The sequence below is a fragment of the Rhinolophus sinicus genome, linkage group LG17, assembly GCF_036562045.2.
Source record: "Rhinolophus sinicus isolate RSC01 linkage group LG17, ASM3656204v1, whole genome shotgun sequence".
NCBI lineage: Eukaryota > Metazoa > Chordata > Mammalia > Chiroptera > Rhinolophidae > Rhinolophus > Rhinolophus sinicus.
In genome coordinates this window covers 11628636-11648159 of record NC_133766.1, presented here as the reverse complement: position 1 = coordinate 11648159, position 19524 = coordinate 11628636, and the positions used below count along the sequence as shown (strand labels likewise).

General features: G+C 43.2%; 2 protein-coding genes across 2 annotated transcripts in view; one reads left to right on the top strand and one right to left on the bottom strand.

Annotated features, from left to right (window-relative positions):
* The window catches only part of RGSL1 (regulator of G protein signaling like 1), an 86944-nt gene that overhangs the window by 51905 nt on the left and 15515 nt on the right, over positions 1 to 19524 (bottom strand). The gene's annotated exons all lie outside the window — the stretch shown is intronic.
* On the top strand, positions 16612 to 18944 carry LOC109449389 (transmembrane epididymal protein 1). Its single transcript, XM_074322199.1, has one exon. The coding sequence runs from the start codon at positions 17864 to 17866 to the stop codon at positions 18767 to 18769; it is 906 nt and encodes a 301-aa protein (XP_074178300.1). The 5' UTR covers positions 16612 to 17863; the 3' UTR covers positions 18770 to 18944.

Sequence of the window (19524 nt, the reverse complement as noted above, 5' to 3'; positions counted from 1 at the left end):
ACAGCCTGTGAACCAACTAGGTCTCTGGACTCCCCTTCCCTACCCACTGCCCTTGTCCAGGAATCACCAACTTGCATCGCTGTAACATCTCTTAACTGGGTTCCAGTCCTCAACTATTCCTATCCACACTGCTGTCGATAGAGAGCGAATCAATTCTCTAGTGGAATCCCATTGCCCTTAAATGCCTCTTGCTTTGGCTCAACCTCATTTCCAGTCCCTTCCCACATGTACCATTGTCTCCAGACATATCAGAAGCTTCCAGTTTGGTCTGCGATGGTCTTCCTGTTCCACGTTCTTTCTCTATCTGGGAAACTCGTTTCTCCTTCAAGGCTCAGCTCAAGCACTGCCTCCTCCCAAAGATGTGCAACTTATATACATCTTGATTGTCACACTTGTCACCCTGTTTCACCATTCTTTAGTTTACTGAGAAGTCTTTGAAGTTGGAGACCATATCCTGTATTCTTTGTCTCTTTAGAATCTAGCCCCAGGCCGAGAGATGCTCAATGAATGATTGATGGGTGAATGAATACATAAATGGACTATCAAATGAATGTGTGGTCTCTATCCTAAAATGCTTTATAATCTAGTTATGCAGACAGAACAGACACATACAAATGATGCAAGGTCACTAATGCTAAGAGCTAAAGTTAAATGAGGGGAACAAATGATCAGAGCTATGCAGTTAGAGAATTTTATCTTTGACTCCTTTGTCCTTGGACACAGGAGAGGAAGCGTGAAAGGACGTGGATGACTTGGCATCATGTAACTTCTCAGCCAGAGAGACACAGATTCCTTTGCATAAACCGGTGTTTCTCAATCCCTTTCTAGTTTCTGTCCTCCCTAAGAAACTTTTTCAGCATGTGTTGTTCCCTTATTACCTTCCCCCATGAAAATTTAACACCATAGATATACTGCCCTTTGGAGGGCCACAAACCATTGTAATATCTAAAATCACATTTTTTTCACCCTCTTGGGAGTGAAATTGTCCCCATTGAGGCACACGGTGTAAAACCAAGGGCAGAGCGTCATACTGGCAAACAGCTTGGTGATGCAGCACAGAGCTTATCTTCAAAGAATGTCTGTCTTTTAATAATCGGCAAGAAGGATTCATTAGTGTGGGGTAGACTAGATGGCCTCAAAGATTCTACCAAATTCTGCATGTGTGGTCGTCAGACCCCACAGAGCTCATGGGGGAAAGTCCTGGAACTTAATTTAATTAAACTAAGGAGGAAACTCATATTCTATTAGAGGCATTGAGTGAAAATTGCTTTCCTCTTAGTCCTCTCCAGCCAATAACAGGGGGTGACAACTGTGTAAGAGCAGGAAGTGTCATTTAAAAGGATGAAAGAGATGGACATATTTCTGGTTTGGGGACTCATAGTCAAAAATAGATGGAATGCACATCAGAAGAGTCTGCTTGCCCAAATGTGACGGAAGCAAGGAGCTCCCCCTATTGGGTCAGACATACCACTATAGGGTTGTCCACCTAGGATGGGGAAGGAGCAGGTGTTAAACAATGTTCCCTGACCTGCAAGGAAGGCCTCCTCCACCAGAGGCCACCCTCCTGGTACCACTGTGGCCACTTGGCCACGCACTGGCTCACCCCGAGGGACAGGGCCTGTGAGCACAGGTCCCAACAGTAAGGTATGTACCTTACTACTCCTCATTATTATCTCAGGAGAGCTTTTCAAAATGACACAGCACTAAGTTTTGACCCTGACCCTACTGAATAAAGTCTCTGGGTTGCGGCCCAGGAATCTGCATTTTGAATCATACTTGTCTCCCACCACTGGTGATTCCAGTGCAAGCCATCCTTCACCTGACGCTTGCAAACTCCTGCAGTAGACTAGGAAACACCACCCTGGTCATTAGGCCACCCCTGGACACCATCTTCCTGCCCTCACCAGGAGTTTCACCACAGATTCACCCAGGAATATGGGGCGACATTTTTATAAAAGCAGAAAGGACCCAGAAATGTTTACCAAGAGAGGCTGGTATGCAGGAAGAGGGCAGCGGAGGGAGAAAACTAAGAGGGATGAATAGCGGAGGGAGAGGGAAGGAAAGAAAGGTAAAAGAGAAAAGAGATTGAGAAGCCTGAGAGAACATGGAAAACTCAGCAGAAAGAAGATAAAGCAACCCAGACCCGGTGAAGGCAGAGGAAGGAAAGGGAAAAGCCAGGGAGCCCAATAAGTAAAACATCCACCTTGTCTGGTCCCCAAGAGACATTGTCAGTCAGTGACTAAAAAAATGAGGCGTCTGGCCTGTGTTTGAAACCTAGTTTGGCCATTTGCTAGGTAGAGGTTCAAGGACAAGGCGTTCATCTTCTCTAAGATTCATTCTCCTCCTGGGTAAATGTGGAGTTGTGGGGGTTTTAACTCAACGAATGTGTACGAATATTCACCACCTACAATCAGCCAGACACTGTACTACAAGCTGGCATTTAAAAGATGAGTAAGACGTGGCAACTACCCGTAAGCGACTCAAAAGCAGTACCTTGCACTCAAAGTGTGGCCCGCAGGCCAAGAGCGTCAGCATCTCCTGGGAGCTTGTTAGAAATGCAGACTCCCATGCGGGACCATCTGAATCTGAATCTCTGGTTTACTAAGTAATATAATCTGGTTTACTAAGATCTCCAGGTGATTTGTATGCATTTCAAGTTTGAGAAGCACTGATCTAGTAGAAAAGACCCAACTAAAGCCATCTCGAATTAAATGTTATGATGACTTAATAGACCAAGTATGGTGGGAACAGAGAAAAGGGGTGTAGTTAATTCTGATTTGGGAGGGGGAGCTAAACATTTGCACTGAAATTTAAACTGCACTGGCCAACAATTTTGGGTTGTTGAGATGAGAATAGCTAGGAGCATCCAGGTATGGAAAATAACCCAGACAAAGCTGTGAGTGTGTATGATGTGCAGGTGGGGTGAGAGGAAGGGAGGAAAGGCCATGTGCGGAGCCAGACTGGGACAGACTGGAGTTCCCAAATCTCTCCCTGGGATGGACGGAGCCAGGGCCGCTCAGACGAGGTGCTATGCTCTCCTTTGCACTGGCCCCCATGGGGAGTCCCCCATTACCATTGTGACAGGCCCTCCACACGAATTGCTAATCAGTGTGTGGACATGGAGAGGCCGCTTTCCAACTCCTGGCCTTTAGTGTCCCTTCAGAGATGAGGGGCTGATGTTTGCAGCCAACAAAGGGTGCCGAGTCTCAGGTCTCATGCCAGGCCACCCGGTCCCTGGCAGCAGCTCTGCAGAATGACCTTGCGAGGAAGGAGGAACAGATTCGCATGGATTCCCATGGATTCCCAGCAGCCCAAACAGCCTCAGGGGAGAGGGCTTCCCCTTTACTCAGGTTATAAGGGAAGTTGACTCTGGAGAAAGTCGAGAGAGAGGGATGACCAATAAAGGAAAGGGATGGAGGCAGGAGGCTGGCGCCTGCATTGCACGCCTGGCCTGGTCTCTAGCTCTGGGACCACGAGGAAGTCTCTGGGCCTCAGTTGTGAAATGAAGATGCACCAGATGATTCCCAGGTCCTTTCCAGCCCCGATAGCCTGGGATTCTGGTACCTTCCAGTTTTAGAAAGGTCTGCCATTTTCCCCTTTTTCAAACTACTTAGGTTAGAGTCTCTTGGCATTCACCTTCCAATAACAAAATGAAACATTTTTTCTTGGGGACACAGTCTCCACCCAAATCACAAGGACATCTGGGTTAGATTGTCCATTAGGGGTTACATTTAGGGAATATGTATACATATATATATATAAATTATGAAATCAATATTTAATATCTACTATGCATTTTGCTTGACAAGTGAGTTGGGCACCAAAGAAACAGAAGGTTGGGTTCTGGCCAAAAATGTTCTCATATATATTTGGAGAAATATGACACATATTAGTAAAGAAGAAAGTCAAGTATAATTCCATAATAAAGTGTCCTATTAACGGTAATTGTTAACATTTCACAGTGTTTAAACGCTTTATAGGAATTGCCTCATTTATTCCACATAAATCTATCAGGTAATAAATCATTTAGGATGTTTTGGGCTGCAAATAGAAAACTGATTCCACTGGCTTAGCAGTAAGAAATTTATTCTCTCACTTCACAAGAACTCCAGAGGTAGCGCAGCCCCAGAGCTGGTTAATACAGAGCTTGAATGAAGTCATCAAGAATCCAGATTATTTCTAGTTTTCCTCTCTGTCCTTCTTGTTGGCCTTGCCCTCAGATGAGCAACCAGTATGGTTTCAAGATGCTGCCACACTTCCGGATACATCTTATTTATTTTAGCCCTTCCCTCCAGCTTCCGAGGGGAAGCTCCAGGCTCTGGTGCTGCAGCTCAGTGAGGTAAAGACACTGCCACAGCCGAATTCCTGCTCAAACCAGCAGAGGCTTTAGGCGGAGGGCCACTCTAAGCCACCACACTCAATCTGTGCGACCTCAGACACCAGTGCTCCTTGCATTGGTCCCAGGATGTTTTCCCTCCCATTCAATCCTATCAGACCCCTGCTGTCCCCTCTGAGGTCCTGCTCAGAAGGAGTGATTGCATCTACTCCCAGCCAAACCCCAAGTCTCATGCTCGTCCCAATCCCTGGGATTTGCTGCCAGGCTGGTCTATCCTGGCCCCTTCTGCTTCAATAGTCGGAGCATCATCAGAAAGGATCTGCATTTATAGGGCAACAAGAGAGCTGCCCACCCTCCTGAAAGACCAAGAAGATGCAAACTTCAGGAACCAAAAGCCTAGTTGCCACCCTGGCAGTGTTGTTAGGACAATACCTTTCATTCCCAGTCAGACCCACCTCCTTACAGGCCACGTTGAATTTCTATGACTCCCCATGTGTGGCTGGCACTATAACATTTCCATGGTGGAGTAGAGGAAACAAGGCTCTATCACCTATGGAAACATACCTGGTGTCTCCATCATCCCAGCCAGCAACTGATCACCTAATAGAAAGCGCCAGTTATGAGTATGCATAGAGCCCAAAGTGACCAGTTAACAAACATTTTCTTTGCTGCTCATTGCCTCTAGCTATGCACCTGCCCACTTTCTCTACGAAAAGCCCCAGGATCACAAAGGCTATTGAGTCATAATCTAATAAGCTACAGAATTCAGAAACGATTGCAATCTCCTGTTAGAGCTTTCTGAATAACCTGGACCATGTGACAAAAACAGGATTACCAAAGAATGGACAATAATCTGGGGCTAAGAGGGGCTTAATGAGCTGAACTGTCACATTCCAGCCGGAACAAATTGCTGCTTCTCTCCCATAGTTCTCCATTTACACCACCATTTACTAATGAGCCAGAATGATTACATTTATACAAACTAAAGATAGTAATAATAAACATTTTTCTTGTACAACAAACTCTATAGCTAGGGAACCCTCACAACAAACCTCATCTCCACTTGACAGAGAAGTAATGGAGGTTCGGGGACTTGTCAAAGGTCACATAGCCAGGAGATGAAAGGTCAGGATTCAAACCCAGGTCCAGCTGGGCCAAAGCCTGGTGTTTGCCCTCTCGGCCCCACCCTCACCACTCTTTTCACTGGGTACCCAGAATGCACCAACCGTGCCTGGTCAGAATCTCAATACCATATGTGACAAGATGAATCACACCAACTCTAAAATTACCCAGCCAGGTCACTGTTTTGTCACTCTGATTCATGGAAATGGGAGAGGGGTGTTTAAGGCTTCAAGGCCCTTGCCTGACAAATCAGCCTGCTGCTAACAGCCAGCTGAGGGAGCAGTACCTACCTGGCTTTCTGCAGAAACAGCCTTTTCAAGCCAGCGTCCAGGGCACTCACTCAGGAGGGCCCCCTTTTCCTCACCCCTCCTTAAACCCCTCACGTGGGTTCTGATTTCCCATTAATCTTTATCCCTCAAATTTTGTTGCGAGGATTGTCCTAAGTCAGGGAAGAAACTGAAGGTTGGAGTTAGTATAAAAACATATGCTTCTCATTAGATTGTCTGGAGCGTGAGCTGTAACCAGCCCAACTTCAACACTTGGCACAGAAGCACAGCACATAGCTTGAAAAATACAATTCATGCTACGCTCCCAATAAGTTCTGCTGGCTCAAGATTTCTGGCTCCCTATTGAGTCATCAGGCCCAAAATAAATGCCACGGTCTGGCACTCGAGGTCTTCTGTCAGCCTTGTCTCTCTATTCAAGCCTGGCTTCTCCCCAAAAGCTCCCAAGCTTGGCGGGCAGGCCGCCCCTCCCCCATCTTCGTGCCCTGGTTCTTGCCTGAAACACCCTCTCACCTGAGTGTTCCTGCTCTAACTCCATCATTTATGACTCAAAAAAGACTCCAAGAAGCCCTTCCTACACCGTCCCTGAAGTGGTTTCCCTAATAAGACAAGTGTCCATCGGATACCCTACAAAATCTTTCCAACATTATTGATGATATGCGCCAAAATGTCTTTCGTATCCTCGTGGCAATCTTGTGGTTACCGATTGTGCTTTCTAATCCCCTCACCCTCTCCCTCATCCCCACCCTCCTCCCATCTAGCAACCTTCAGTTTTGTCTCTATATCTCTGAGACTGTTTCTGATTTACACCTGAAGCTGAAGCTGAATAATAATGAATGCCAACTATAATTATATATATATATATATATATATAAATGGCCACAGTATGTGGAGCACAGCATAAGGAATAGAGTCAATGCAATTCTAACAGTTACCCTGTTTCCCTGAAAGTAAGACCTAGCCGGACCATCAGCTCTAATGCGTCTTTTGGAGCAAAAATTCATATAAGACCTGGTCTTATTTTACTATAATATAAGACCAGAATATAATATAATATAATATAATATAATATAATATAATATAATATAATATAATATAATATAATATAATATAATATAATATAAATACCGAGTCTTATATTAATTTTTGCTCCAAAAGACGCATTAGAGCTGATGGTCCGGCTAGGTCTTATTTTCGGGGAAACACGGTATACACAATGTCAGAAGGGTAGCAGTTGCGTGAGGGGGATTATCCCTTTGTGAGAGGTAGTACATTGTTTTGTACACCTGAAACGAATAATAATTTCAATAAATAAATAAATAAGTTTATTTAAAAAAACAGAAGCCCTTCCTGACCAGCCCCGACGCCTACGTTTCTTCTGTATTCCGTAGACCAGCATTTACTGAGCACCCTCCATGAGTCACCAAGCCCTTCTTTGGCCAACATTTATTGAGCCCTTTCTATGGGCTTGGCATCCGTTTTCAGTGATTTGCATGTCCCCCTATTGTTCTGCTCCCCCTGTGGGATATCTTCTCAAAAGAGTTGTTGATGCTCATGTTGCAATTCCTTGTCCTTTCATGCTCTTTTGAGCCAACTTCAAAGAGACTCTTGTCCCCACCTTTTGACTGAACCTTTTCTTTTTTCAAGGTCATTAATGACTTATCTCTGTGCTGCTAAATCAAACGGTCAATTTCCAATCCTCTTCTTCATTGACATTTCAACAGTACTTGGTATAAACATCTGACTATATCATATTTTCTTATAATGAGTAAATTGCATTTAAGATAAGTTAGGTAATTACAAAAAAGGTTGTGGTATTTGACCTTATGAAATAAAGGCTGAAAAAATACACACACGTGCACACACACACACACACACACACATACACAATCACTATAATTGTGTCAGCTACAACTATAGTCTGATTTAAGTGCGGCAATTCAAACAACTGGTACTGTTGCTAGCAATATAATCCCCCCCAGATGGTGAGTAATTTTTCATAGAATTCTGAGCATAGCACAGTACAATGTTCCTTTGATTTAAATGATTAAATATTAAGCATATATTGTGCTTAATATACACTTAACTAAGTGCATATTATGCTGAACTAAAAGTATTTTGTAAAGCAGCGATAGTCTAGGCTCAAATAATTCAAATAATGTTAATTTGCTTTTTCACTGAAGTGAATGCCAGATGGGACATTAAAAGTTGTATGGGACATGAGATAATTCTTTTTATGTGAGACTGTCCCATACCTTGCAGCATATCTAATATCCCTGGCTCCTGCCTATGAAATGACAGTAGCACCCAATCACTGTAAAATCATAAATGCCCTTTAATTTTCCACAGTACTTCTTAGGGGGTGATAGATAGAACGTGGGGAGACAATTCTCTGTGGCCTCTTGCATTTCTGCCCTGCTCATGAGCTGAGATGCTGACTGGCTTTATTCTGGAGTCTTTTCAAGGATGTTTATGTAGCAAACAGCTTGCAATGCAGAGATAGTGTTCCCTTCAGAACAAAGGGTTGGCATGCTTATTGCCCATTACAAAAGATTCAGGTTTCCTCAGCTTGGGGTTCCTTTCCTGTCATGTAACCACTGCGTGTGCAGGCATCTCCAGCCTGCTCCACGTTGCCCTGGGGAACTGAGACTCAGGGAACTATGGCAGGAAAAGGCAGGTAGTCTGGCTACTGCTACTGCTGTGAATAATAAAGGCCTCTGTCTATGACCCCAGATTCTCACGTCTTCTGCCAGCATCCATGAGGCTGCAGTAGGTGACTTGTTAGCTTGTAAATAGGGTAAAACTCAGATCCCTCACAGTTCTTAACAACCACTAAAACTATATGCTCACTCCCAAGTCTATATTCAAGTCTTAACCTCTCTCCTCGATCCCCAGACATGTATAACCAATTGCCATCCATACTCAAATGTCAAATAGGCATTTCAAACTTTAAAAAGTGCCCCAAAGAATCCCCTGGCCTTCCCCCCACATCCTTTTCCTCCTGAAGCCTTTGCCATCTCATTAAAATGGAAACTCATTTTTCCAGTTCCTCAGGCTAAAAATCTTGGTGTTATTTTTGATCCCTCTCTTTCTCTCAGACCACACATCTCATGGATCCCTCAATCCTTGTGACACTACCTTCAAAAAACAAAAAAACACACAACCTCTGTCCACTTCTCACCATCTTCACCTCTCTCATCCTGCTCCACACCATCATTAAGTCCCACCTGCATAACTGCCATGGTCTTAACTGGTCTCTTCCCCAGATATCTGCATGACTCACCAACTCACTTCACTTCTTTCAGGCCTCGATTTAAATGTCACCACAATAACACAGACCTTCACTGATGACACTATAGAAAAGAGCAACCCCTCACAGCCCAGGCATATCTTATTTCCCTTTCTCTGTTTTATTTTTCTCTCTAGTCTTTACCAGCATCTAACATATACACACATTGCTTGCTTACTTTTATTATCTATCTCTTCCCACTAAATGTAATCATGTGTTGAATCAATCAATCGAGATAATCTTCACAACATGCCCCCATAATTCCAAAAGTAAAATATGAAATCGTTTCTAGAACTCAACTGCTCATAACCTGTGTGGAGGGACAGGATTAAATGCCATGAAACAACTAACAAACAAAACTTGAAACCAGGCCCCCTGGGTTCAGATCCTAGTTATATCATTGGCTAGACCAGTACTCCTTGGTAAGATAAAAACACTGATCCATAGTTATTTCATCTGTTAAACAAGTATTAAGAGCACATTCACTGCCTATTTCATGGGTTATGGTAACTGTCAAGTGAAGTATCCAAAAGAGCTTTGCAAACGGTAAAACATTGTGAGAATTTAAGTTGTATAGTTTTTATCTTTAAAACATACTCATTTTTTAATTTCCACTGCCATAGCCACAGCCTATATGATCTTTATCTCCAGGCATACCTGTACGTTCTTGTATACCTGTCTGGTCTCAAGCAGTCTGTCTGAATTATATGCCTTTGCCCTGCTCGTGCCATTTGCCGCAGCCCCTTCTCCAAAGGGTCCCAGGCCCTAAGATGGAATTGCTTTCCCATTTCCCTATATTCCGTTTGAATGCTACTGTCAGGCCTTGCAGGTATGTCTTTTATTAACGGTGTTATTGTTCATTAGCAGCTCCTAGTTTGCAGGTATTGGGCTGAATGCACCTTTGTGGCTGCCACAGCTCCTAACATAGCATGGTTATAGCACTGAGGGGAGAGCTGTGTCCGAGTCTTCAACCAGAAGACTGGGGAAGCAGTGGAGAAAATGTCTTTGAAAGAGGAGCTCTTTGCTGATGTGGATGTGACAGGATGCTTGGAAAGATGGCCACACCATCCAGGAGTTTGTAACAAGGACGGAAACTGTGGGACAGTCAGTCCAGGACTGACGAGGGCCCTTTTAAGCCAGGAGGGAGCTGGCTCTGCTGAGAACTGCCTGGGGCAAGCCTGCACTTCCTTATTTAAACAGCACTATTGACCTGCCACTCCCTTTGGTTGCCTTTGAACTCTATATTCCAGTAGAAGTTCCTAGGAATCTGCTTGCATCAGTTTAGGGCCTGGAATAAAGGGAAGAAACAGAAACAGGCATGAGGGACACTACCGCCCATTTTTCAATCACATACAATGATCTATACACCCTTGCCTATTATAATACAAGTCATTTCATCTTTGCAGTTATTCTGAGGAATAGATAAAGCTAGCCCCACGGGGAAACTGAGCTCAAGTTGATTAAGAGACTTTCCCATGAAAACACAGATAGAAGACACAGGGTAGGTACAACTTGCTATTTCCAGAATATACCCTGGACTTCCCTGCCAGGGTTCACACCGTGTGCTCCACCGGAAAGAGCACTGCTCACCTCTACCCGTCCAGATCCCACTATTCTTAAAAGGACAGCTCCGATCTAACTCCCAGCATGCAACAGTCTTGGTTCCTTCCAAGGTGGAAGCAATTTGCTCCTTTCTTGAGCTGACAGAACTTTGTACCTCTTCTATGACACGTCTCAGTCCCCCTCCGACGGTGGCTGTTTGTGCCCATCTTACTGCCTCTACCAGAACATAAAATCCTTGACGGCACTGCAGGTGTCTTAACCACCTTGGTATTCCTCAAAGCCTACAATAAAAGCATGAGAGCAAGTTTCTTGCTCATAGTAGGTGTTGAACATGTTTGTTGAAGGAAGAACACAGGGACATCGCAAACGATGAAATCTCAGGTATCTGGTACCAGAGCCTCTGGTTTGCAGCTCAAATGAACAAGATCTGAGGGTGAGTGTCATCAAAAGCAAACACTGGCATGTCTTCGGAGGGCACCTACCCCATCCTGGCTTCTGCTTCCAAGGTCTCCTTAAATCCCAGTCACAGACCCCTTGATCTTTCTCTGTTTGCTCATTAACGTTCATTGGAAACATGAAAAGACGCGGGACTGATTATTTCATTAAAGGCCAGGTCTTCTTCATGCAGGAACTTCAGACAAAACGCAAAAGTAGGGGAAAGGTTGCCAGTACAAAGCCCTACGCGTAGCACCTGTTTAAACCCCTGACGTCAGTTCATGGACTGACATCTACATTCAGCTTCGGGGATGATAAGAGTATCAGGAGAAGTAAATTATGTCTCTTCTGAGAGATATCACAAGCCTTCAAGGAGCTCTACAGCCCTCCTTCTGGGGGGGATTAAGGGAACCATGATTTGTGTGAAAAGTCTTGTCTAGAGTGCTGGGTGTGGACTGAGATAATTGTTAACTTTATCAGCTACCATTTCCTGAGTTCTCACTGTGTGCCAAGGATTACGCTGAGTGTTTTCACATGGGTATCTCTTCTCATCCTCACAGTAACCCTCTGAGGTGACACATTTATTGACCTCATATTGCTTATGAGGAAAATGGCGCTTAGAGAAGTTACTGGACTCAGCTCTTACAACTACTGAATGGGGCAGAAGGTGAGCAAGCTGAGATTCCAACCGGAGTATTCCAGAGTCTGTACTATTAGCCCCCTCACTCTGTTGTTTCTTAGGATAGCTCAAAATATTCTAGTCTTTCTTAGCAGGCAGAAAACACACTGATGACCAACTGTTGCATTAGATGGCGTTGCTCTGAATGAGGTACCAGTGAGGGAAGGCCTTGATTTTTATTACGTTTCATATATAAAAATTCATTCATTTGAGGAACAAAAGAACACAGGTTGTCACTTAAACTATGAGAACCCAAGGATAAGTTTGCCTGTGTGACATGCCAATGTGGCAATTCAAGATGCCAAGATTTGGCAGGGTTGTTTGTAAAGTTTTACAAAGCTGGAGCCCAGGAATGAGGAAAGTTGGAGAATGTAGAAACACAGTACATGTGTTTCTACATTCACCAATGTGTCACCAATCTCAAGTTCCCATAACCTTCAATTCTAACAGACATTTCTTTGTTTGGGTGGAAATTTTAATTCCAGTAAATGAAGTTACTCATTCCTATGGAAATATTTTTTTAAAAGGAACTGGAGACACAGGGCCAAAAAGGGAACATGGAAGCATAAAATAAAATGTTAAAAATCAGTCCAAATATATCAAAGATCACAATAAATTTAAGCATCTTAAATTCCCCTGTCAAAGTAACACAGATTTTCCAAACATGTGAAAATACAAAGTCAAGTTGTATGCTGATTGCAGGACATATGTTTAAACAACTGGGCACAGAAAGATGAAAACATAGGCATAAAAGTATAATACAAAAGTAATAACCGAAAGCAGATATTATAGTGCTGATATCAGATAAAAGAACACTAAAGATGAGAATCATTAACAATTAACCGGGACAAATATATTTTCTTCTTTCTATTACATCAAATTTACCAAGAAGATATAACAACTGTGAATTTAAATGCACTAACATCGTGGCATCTACATTCATAGAATAAAAATTGATAGAAATAAAAAGAAATGAACAAATCGGAGTCATAGTTAGAGAATATAACACCTCTATTTCATAAATCATATCATATAAAATTAATAGGAATATTTGAATACTTCTCACGGAACATTTATGAAAGAAAACAACATACTTTTAAAAAGCAGAAAAAAATATCAACATAAAAAGGATAATAGAAGAAAAAGGATACAATTTATTTGGAACATAAAAGATGTTCTCCTAGATGATTTTCGGGGTAAAGAGAAAATAAAAATAGAAATGGAAAAAATTACTCAAAAGTGAATGACAACGAGAGTGCCGTATTTTGCCGTGTATAATGTGCACCCATGTTTTTGGCTCAAACTTTCAGGAAAAAAAATCTTTTGTTTTAATTTTTTAATTCAAATTTTTTATTTGTTTACATTTAGGTACTTGTTTTTTGTATTATAAAGGAATTTCGGCATTTATTTTTTAACATTATGGTACAAGAAACTTTATGTAACAAATAATTACAAAACACAAGAACAGATACAAGGTACAAGAAAGTTTATGTACCGGTTAGAAATTCACGATATTCACGATGAAGAACTCTTCATCATTGAAAGTTTGTCTAAGTTCAACAAAACTGATTATCATATTCCAGGGAATTATGTTGTATACGGATATCGTTATTGATTTCTAGAGTTACACTTTTAACTCATAAGCATAAATGAAAGAATTAAAAACATTTATATAGATCTGGAATTAGTACTACCGCGTATAATGCACATCCTTATTTTTCCTTTACAAATTTAGGCAAAAAAGTGTGCATTATACATGGCAAAATACGCTACTTCCTGTATTAAAACCTGAGGGAGGCAGCCAATGTAGACTCAGATAAAAAACAATGTCTCCTCGCCATTCCCTGAAGCTTTAGACTCCTTACACTACAGCTGCACCATTCAATACAATGGCCACTATCCATATGTGGTTAATTAAATTTAAATTTATTAAAATTACCAATTCAGTTCCCTACTTGCATGGCCACATTTGAAGTGCTCCGGAGCCACAGGTGGCTAGAACTTACTGTATTGGACAGCAGATTATAAAACATTCCTGTCTTTGCAGAAAGTTCTATTGGCAGTGCTTCTCCAGAGTTTGCCAGGGAAATTCCAAAATGTCAACTTCATTGACTGTATGCCATCATTGAGTCCAGGTTTCAACTGGCCAACCTAGCAGACTATTTACACCATTCCCAGATGCTCAAGCCACATATTAAACCTAGAATTAAATAAATTCATATGGATATATTCATATGGCTCAAGCAACTCTTCCACTTCGCTTTAGAATTCATTCACATCCATGCTCCCCACACTCTTGTCAATACTGATCAATGAGGTCTTGTAATTCTTTTCAGGCATTGATTTCCTCTCTCACCTCAGACCAGGTCTCGTACATACTTGTCTGGGTTATACTGGGATCCATTCTTGTTATGGACATACAAGTAATAAGGGTTGTGGGAGTGGGTCCTACAAAGACTGGCATCCCCTCCCCGGTGATGGAACTTTCCCAGGTACAGTCATCAAAAGGTGAAAGGTGTTTATGCAGAGGAAGACTTTTCCTCTCAGGTGGGAAGAGGTGTTTCTTCTAGCACAAAGGGAGGTCCTATGGATTTGAGCAGTTCACGGTTCTCAGTGTCACCTGTTTCCCCATTCCAAATCTCAGGGTCTCCCACAAGTGCCCTTGTTTTAGCATTAGAACCTGGTGGGAGAAGCATTTAACTGGCCCTGTCAGTCTACAATCCCAATACAGCCCTGGACTCTTAGCGATATACGTCTGCCCTGGAACAATAAGAAACAAAGGATTCCTTTACAGTTGGTATAAAGGCTTTTGAAAGAACCAGACACGAAAACCTTCCCTGAGTTACTAGCAGTTTTGTGGGACATATCTAGGGATGATTGTGACTAATCTTGAACCTCACCCATGAACAACTCCTGTCATTGAAATCTAATATGTACTCTACACATCACTCAACATGACATTCTCCAATTCAAAATAATTCTCTAATTATCATATATGTTTATTTCATGTGTGTATACTATGCTTTTAACTATATTGTTAGCTTTGTGAGGACAAGATAATCTCACACAACTTGGTAAATTTATGTTTACTAAATTCCTAAGGACATTCTTGCTTATTCTAGGATATCAAGCCAGACAAGTGGCAGTGGCTGTGCCTGGGACCCCTCAAGAATGTAGGGATGGGGAGACAGGTCTGAGGGGAGTCTCACCATGGAGCAATAGGCCATGAAGGACCTCCATGGGCTCCCTGAGTTTTCCTCATCAAACAGCTTCCGAGGCAATCAGTGTCCACAGACTCGGGGGCTGTCTGACAGTTCTGCTAATCATTCACCCCCTTTGGCTTCCTTCTCGGCGACTTGTGGGTAGTGTCTGGTTTGGGATGGGTGATTCCTATCTTCAAAGTCAAGACCAGGATGTTCATGTTTCAATGAACAACATGTAGCGTTGGTGCCAAGGAGGGGGCCTGAGCATCCCAGATGGGACCTTAAGTGGGACTACTTGTCCTCATCCATGCCACTTTCAACCCCGCATGGCAGCTGGGTCAGTGCTGCCGCTCTCTCTCCTCTGGCCACCAGCAACCAGCTCATGGCTGCCAGGCATGGCCAAGAGGCAGAGATAAAGGCAGTGGTCAGGAGATAAGTAGTATCTGCTTATCCCTCAATATCGACTGTGTCCCTTAGACTCACAGCTCTAAGTGCTGGAGATAACATTACTAGCGACCCCAAACAGCCATTCTGATACCTGCAGTCCATTCTAGATAGAACTGGGCTACTCAGAAACATGCACTGACTCTTTGTGATGGTAAATACTTAGTGAGCAATGGACTTTGCTGCACAGACAGCCACTTCCCCTCTGAGTAGCTCAGTGGTTTCCCAGAACAAAGGCAAACCCCAAAGAGAGTACCAGAGATTTCTCATCCATGGTCTACTCCATCACGGTGTCACACTCACGGCTTCCCTTTGTACCTTCGTTCCCTGAGCAGTCAACTCTTTGAAGTTTCCTTGGTATTTTGACCACTAGCTAAAAAGGAAAAATTGTGGGGTAACAAAATCACTCCCTTCTGTGCAATAACCCCCTTGTTTTCCTCCCTTCCTGTTCCCCTTCTTTCTCCTCTTTTTCCCCTTCCCTCCTCTTTTTTCTCCTCTTCCGTCTTGTTTCTTCCCTCCACCTCTCTCTTTAGAGAATACAAATGCCAAAGCTCTTTTTCTTCTATAATAGAGAAATTGAAGCTCTGGTGATTAGGGGGTAATTTGGACTGGAATCCTGGTCTCTCAATTTCCAGTCTTTTTTTTTTTTTTTTTTTTTTTCCATTTCACAACCCTGTCTTCCTAAAGCTGAGGTTCTACCACTGAATGTTAATAGTGGTTATTGTCATGTTTGGAATTATAGGTGCTTATTTTTCTCTAAATTTTTGTTTACAGATTTTTCCAAACATTTCTACAAAGGCTATATATTGGTTTTGCCTTAGGTTGGGTGAAGTAGCTGATATAATATACAAATGTAAAAATTTCCATTGCTTAACCAAGAAGAGTTTCTTTCTTGACCACATATAGTCCAAAGTGAGTGTTCCTGAACAGTGTAATCCAGGAAACCTGTTCCTTCCATCTTAGAGTTCCTCCATCCTCAACAACATATGACTTTCAAACAAGCTGTGATGTCCTGTATGAAGCCAGAGGAAAGGAAAATAACACAAAAGAGCACGTGAGGGACACTTTTATGCGGGAGGCCAGAAACTAATATATGTATATCACTTCCATTCACACTCCACTGGCTAGAAGTCAGTTGCAAGGCTGCAGCTCACTATAAGGCATGGCGGGAAATGTAATTTATCAGCATACAAAGGAAGAAAAAGAAATGAATACTGTGACTTGCTAGCCGATCTCTGCCATACTTGTGTAAGAAAAAGCAAGGGAAGTTGAAGTGAAAATGGAATAATGAAGGCAAGTCCCTCTGTAAAGCAATCTTAAGCTTTTCACACTCAAATTTACACTGTCCTACTGGTAAGAAATGGCCTTCATTCTCAAGGGAATTAACAGATTGAATTTTTCTAATATAAATGGCTGTAGGAAAGGGAGATGTGTGGATGAGACTCAGGACGCAGAGAAAGTGCTGTGACCTGGATGTCATATCTCCTCCTCTCCAGTGGGGGCGCTGTCAGCATATGGATGCTGCCTCTCTGCCCCACAGCATTGCTTGTATTGTGAGGACTGGTGATTATGCAGAAGACTGTGATGTCAGCACGGTTCATGTTGAGTGATGAACTGCCTCTCCCCTCAGCACAATTATCACTTCCAGAGAAACTCCTATCCATGTACCTCCTGGAATTCACCCAGAAGCATTTGTGGGCCCAGATCATGCCTCACCTTCCTTGTACCTTGTTTTCTACCATCCCCACCCCCTCAAAATGGAAACTCTTGCCTTAGATACAGTCCCTCAGAGGCAACTGGTTGTCATCTACTGCTTAGAATGCTTTCTACCTACCTAGCAAATGATAACTAAAGAGAGAACAAAGTTGACAAGCTAATTCACATTAAATATAACTAGCCCACTGAATCTACTTCTCTCAACATATCTGCATTTTAATCAGAAATTACACGTTAACATCCCAAAATTGATCTCATAACGTGGCTTTTCAGGTTCATCTACTGTCCAGTGGAAAGAGACTTGGGGGCAGGTGAAGGGCTTTCTTGGTGGTCACAGAAAAATGAAGTGGACAGGTAGGTGCTCAATATGTATATATGTGAACTCACCCCCAAATGTGGATGAATTTTTGTGTTCAGGAAAAATATATTTGCTTTCTGGATAATGTCCATGTTCATGAAACATCTCAAAGGCCCAAACACAGAGCTCATGAGAACATACATTCTTACAGGTGCATGCCAGGAAATAGTTATCTTCCTTCCTCGGCAGAAGTCAGTTAGTTCCCAGTGTACTAGAATGGAATGTAAAAATGAGACCCACTTCATCAACAGTGTCGGCTCCCATCCAGAACTTTCCATTCTGTCTGGGAGCAGTGGGCAGAGGGAGATGATAAAAGGAAGTAGACGTTAGCTCTGTCTAGGCCGCCCAAAACTTGAGGAGTCTGCAAAAGAGAGGAGGGCAGAGAGGTTCTGAGTTCTGTTCTTCACTCCTTAGTCAGACACACCTGTAATTTCATGGGAAAGTTCAATGGCCATTTTTACCCGGGGCTGTATCTTTTCTCTTATGGACTCTATCAGGCAATGGTGGTCTTTAAGGCCATGATAGTCAATGACTCTCTTCTATATCCCGCATGTCCTCCTAGGAACAAAGGAAGATGGGCCAGGCTGTGCAAAATATCCTATGGAGGTTTGATAAAGATGGTGACTGGCTCCATCTTAACTGTTTACGTAGTCTTCTGTCTTGATGATGGAATGGTGTTCATGAGCAGGGAGCTGCCCCCGAGATTTATGTACCCCAAAGAGTGGCAGCACCTCACCATGTTCGTCCTCCTCGCCCTCAATGGCTGCGTAGAGGTCATGAGCAACAATGTGCTGCCTCAGAGGTGTGCGCTCCTAGAAAAAGGCACCGTGGCCCTGACCTACTACGTGCTCCTGATGCTGTTGGTGTCACATGTCCAGGGCTCAGCAGGGGTGGAGCTACAGACTCATTCTCTGCTCATCTTGGTGACGTTCCTGCTGATGCTGGTGTTGACCATACAGCTGTGGGCTCCCGACGCAGTTCACCTCTCACTGATCGAGACCTTTCTGTTCCTGATGATGGGCTCCTGGCTGGTGCAGGCGGGCTTTATTCTGTACAGACCAGTGTCCGGCTACCCATGGCAGGACGATGACATCAGCGACATCATGTTTATCACCACCTTCTTCTGCTGGCATGTGATGATCAATGCTTTGTGCCTGTTGGGAATCTACAGCATGGCTTCCTTTTGGCATCGTTGCCATAGTCCCAGCTGGAAGCTGACGGGGTCCACAGAAGCTCCATATTACATGAGCCCTAAAGGGCCCATCTACGAATTGCTGCCGGAAGTGGAGCAGTCAGAGAAAGATGAGCAGGCTCTTCTCCTTTCAGAGAGCGCACCCTGAGACAGGGCGTAGGATACCTGGCACACGGTCCACCCTGTCTTCCTCCTTGTGGGTTCTCTCGGGCATGTGCACTGTACCCTCTTTGGTCCCCAGTAAAGGTAATGGCCGTGAGATAGAGCAATTGGTCTCCATCTGCTGGTACATGTCCTGTCCTTGAACTTCTAAGTGCTGAGGAGAGGAGGAGAGAGGGGCCTGAGAAAGGGATGCTGATGGGAGGGGGGTAGTGGGTGGGGGGGAGAGAACCATGGGAATGGGTAAGCGTGCAAGAAAAGCCATGGGGTTAGAGAATGCAGTAGAAGGGAGGCCTCTGAAATGAAGAGGAGAGGCCAGCAGTCATGCTGTGACCAGCTGCTTCTCCAGGCTTTTACTCAAAGAATAAAGACTTCTTTCTTATAAATCAAAACTGTAATGGTAGGTGTTTCTGTTTGCCAACCAAAGTGACGCCCCCACATGGAAACAGATAAGGTGCAATTCACTTACCCCACCTGGTTGAAGTAATAAGAATCTCATATATATTTTTTTCATTTGGGTAGATTAGCATTGTTTCAAATTTTGCACATAAAGTGAGAATTAATAATTTTATATCATAGGTTTACAAGGTCCCATAAACCAAATTTTCATTAAGTGCTATCACATTTCTTATTCTTGACTTCTAATCCAGCCAAAGCTAGGTTTAGCTACTTGTTTAACCACCACCAGCCCCACCAGCAATTTACTAGAGCCTAATTTACTGTATCCTATACTCCTGCCTTTGC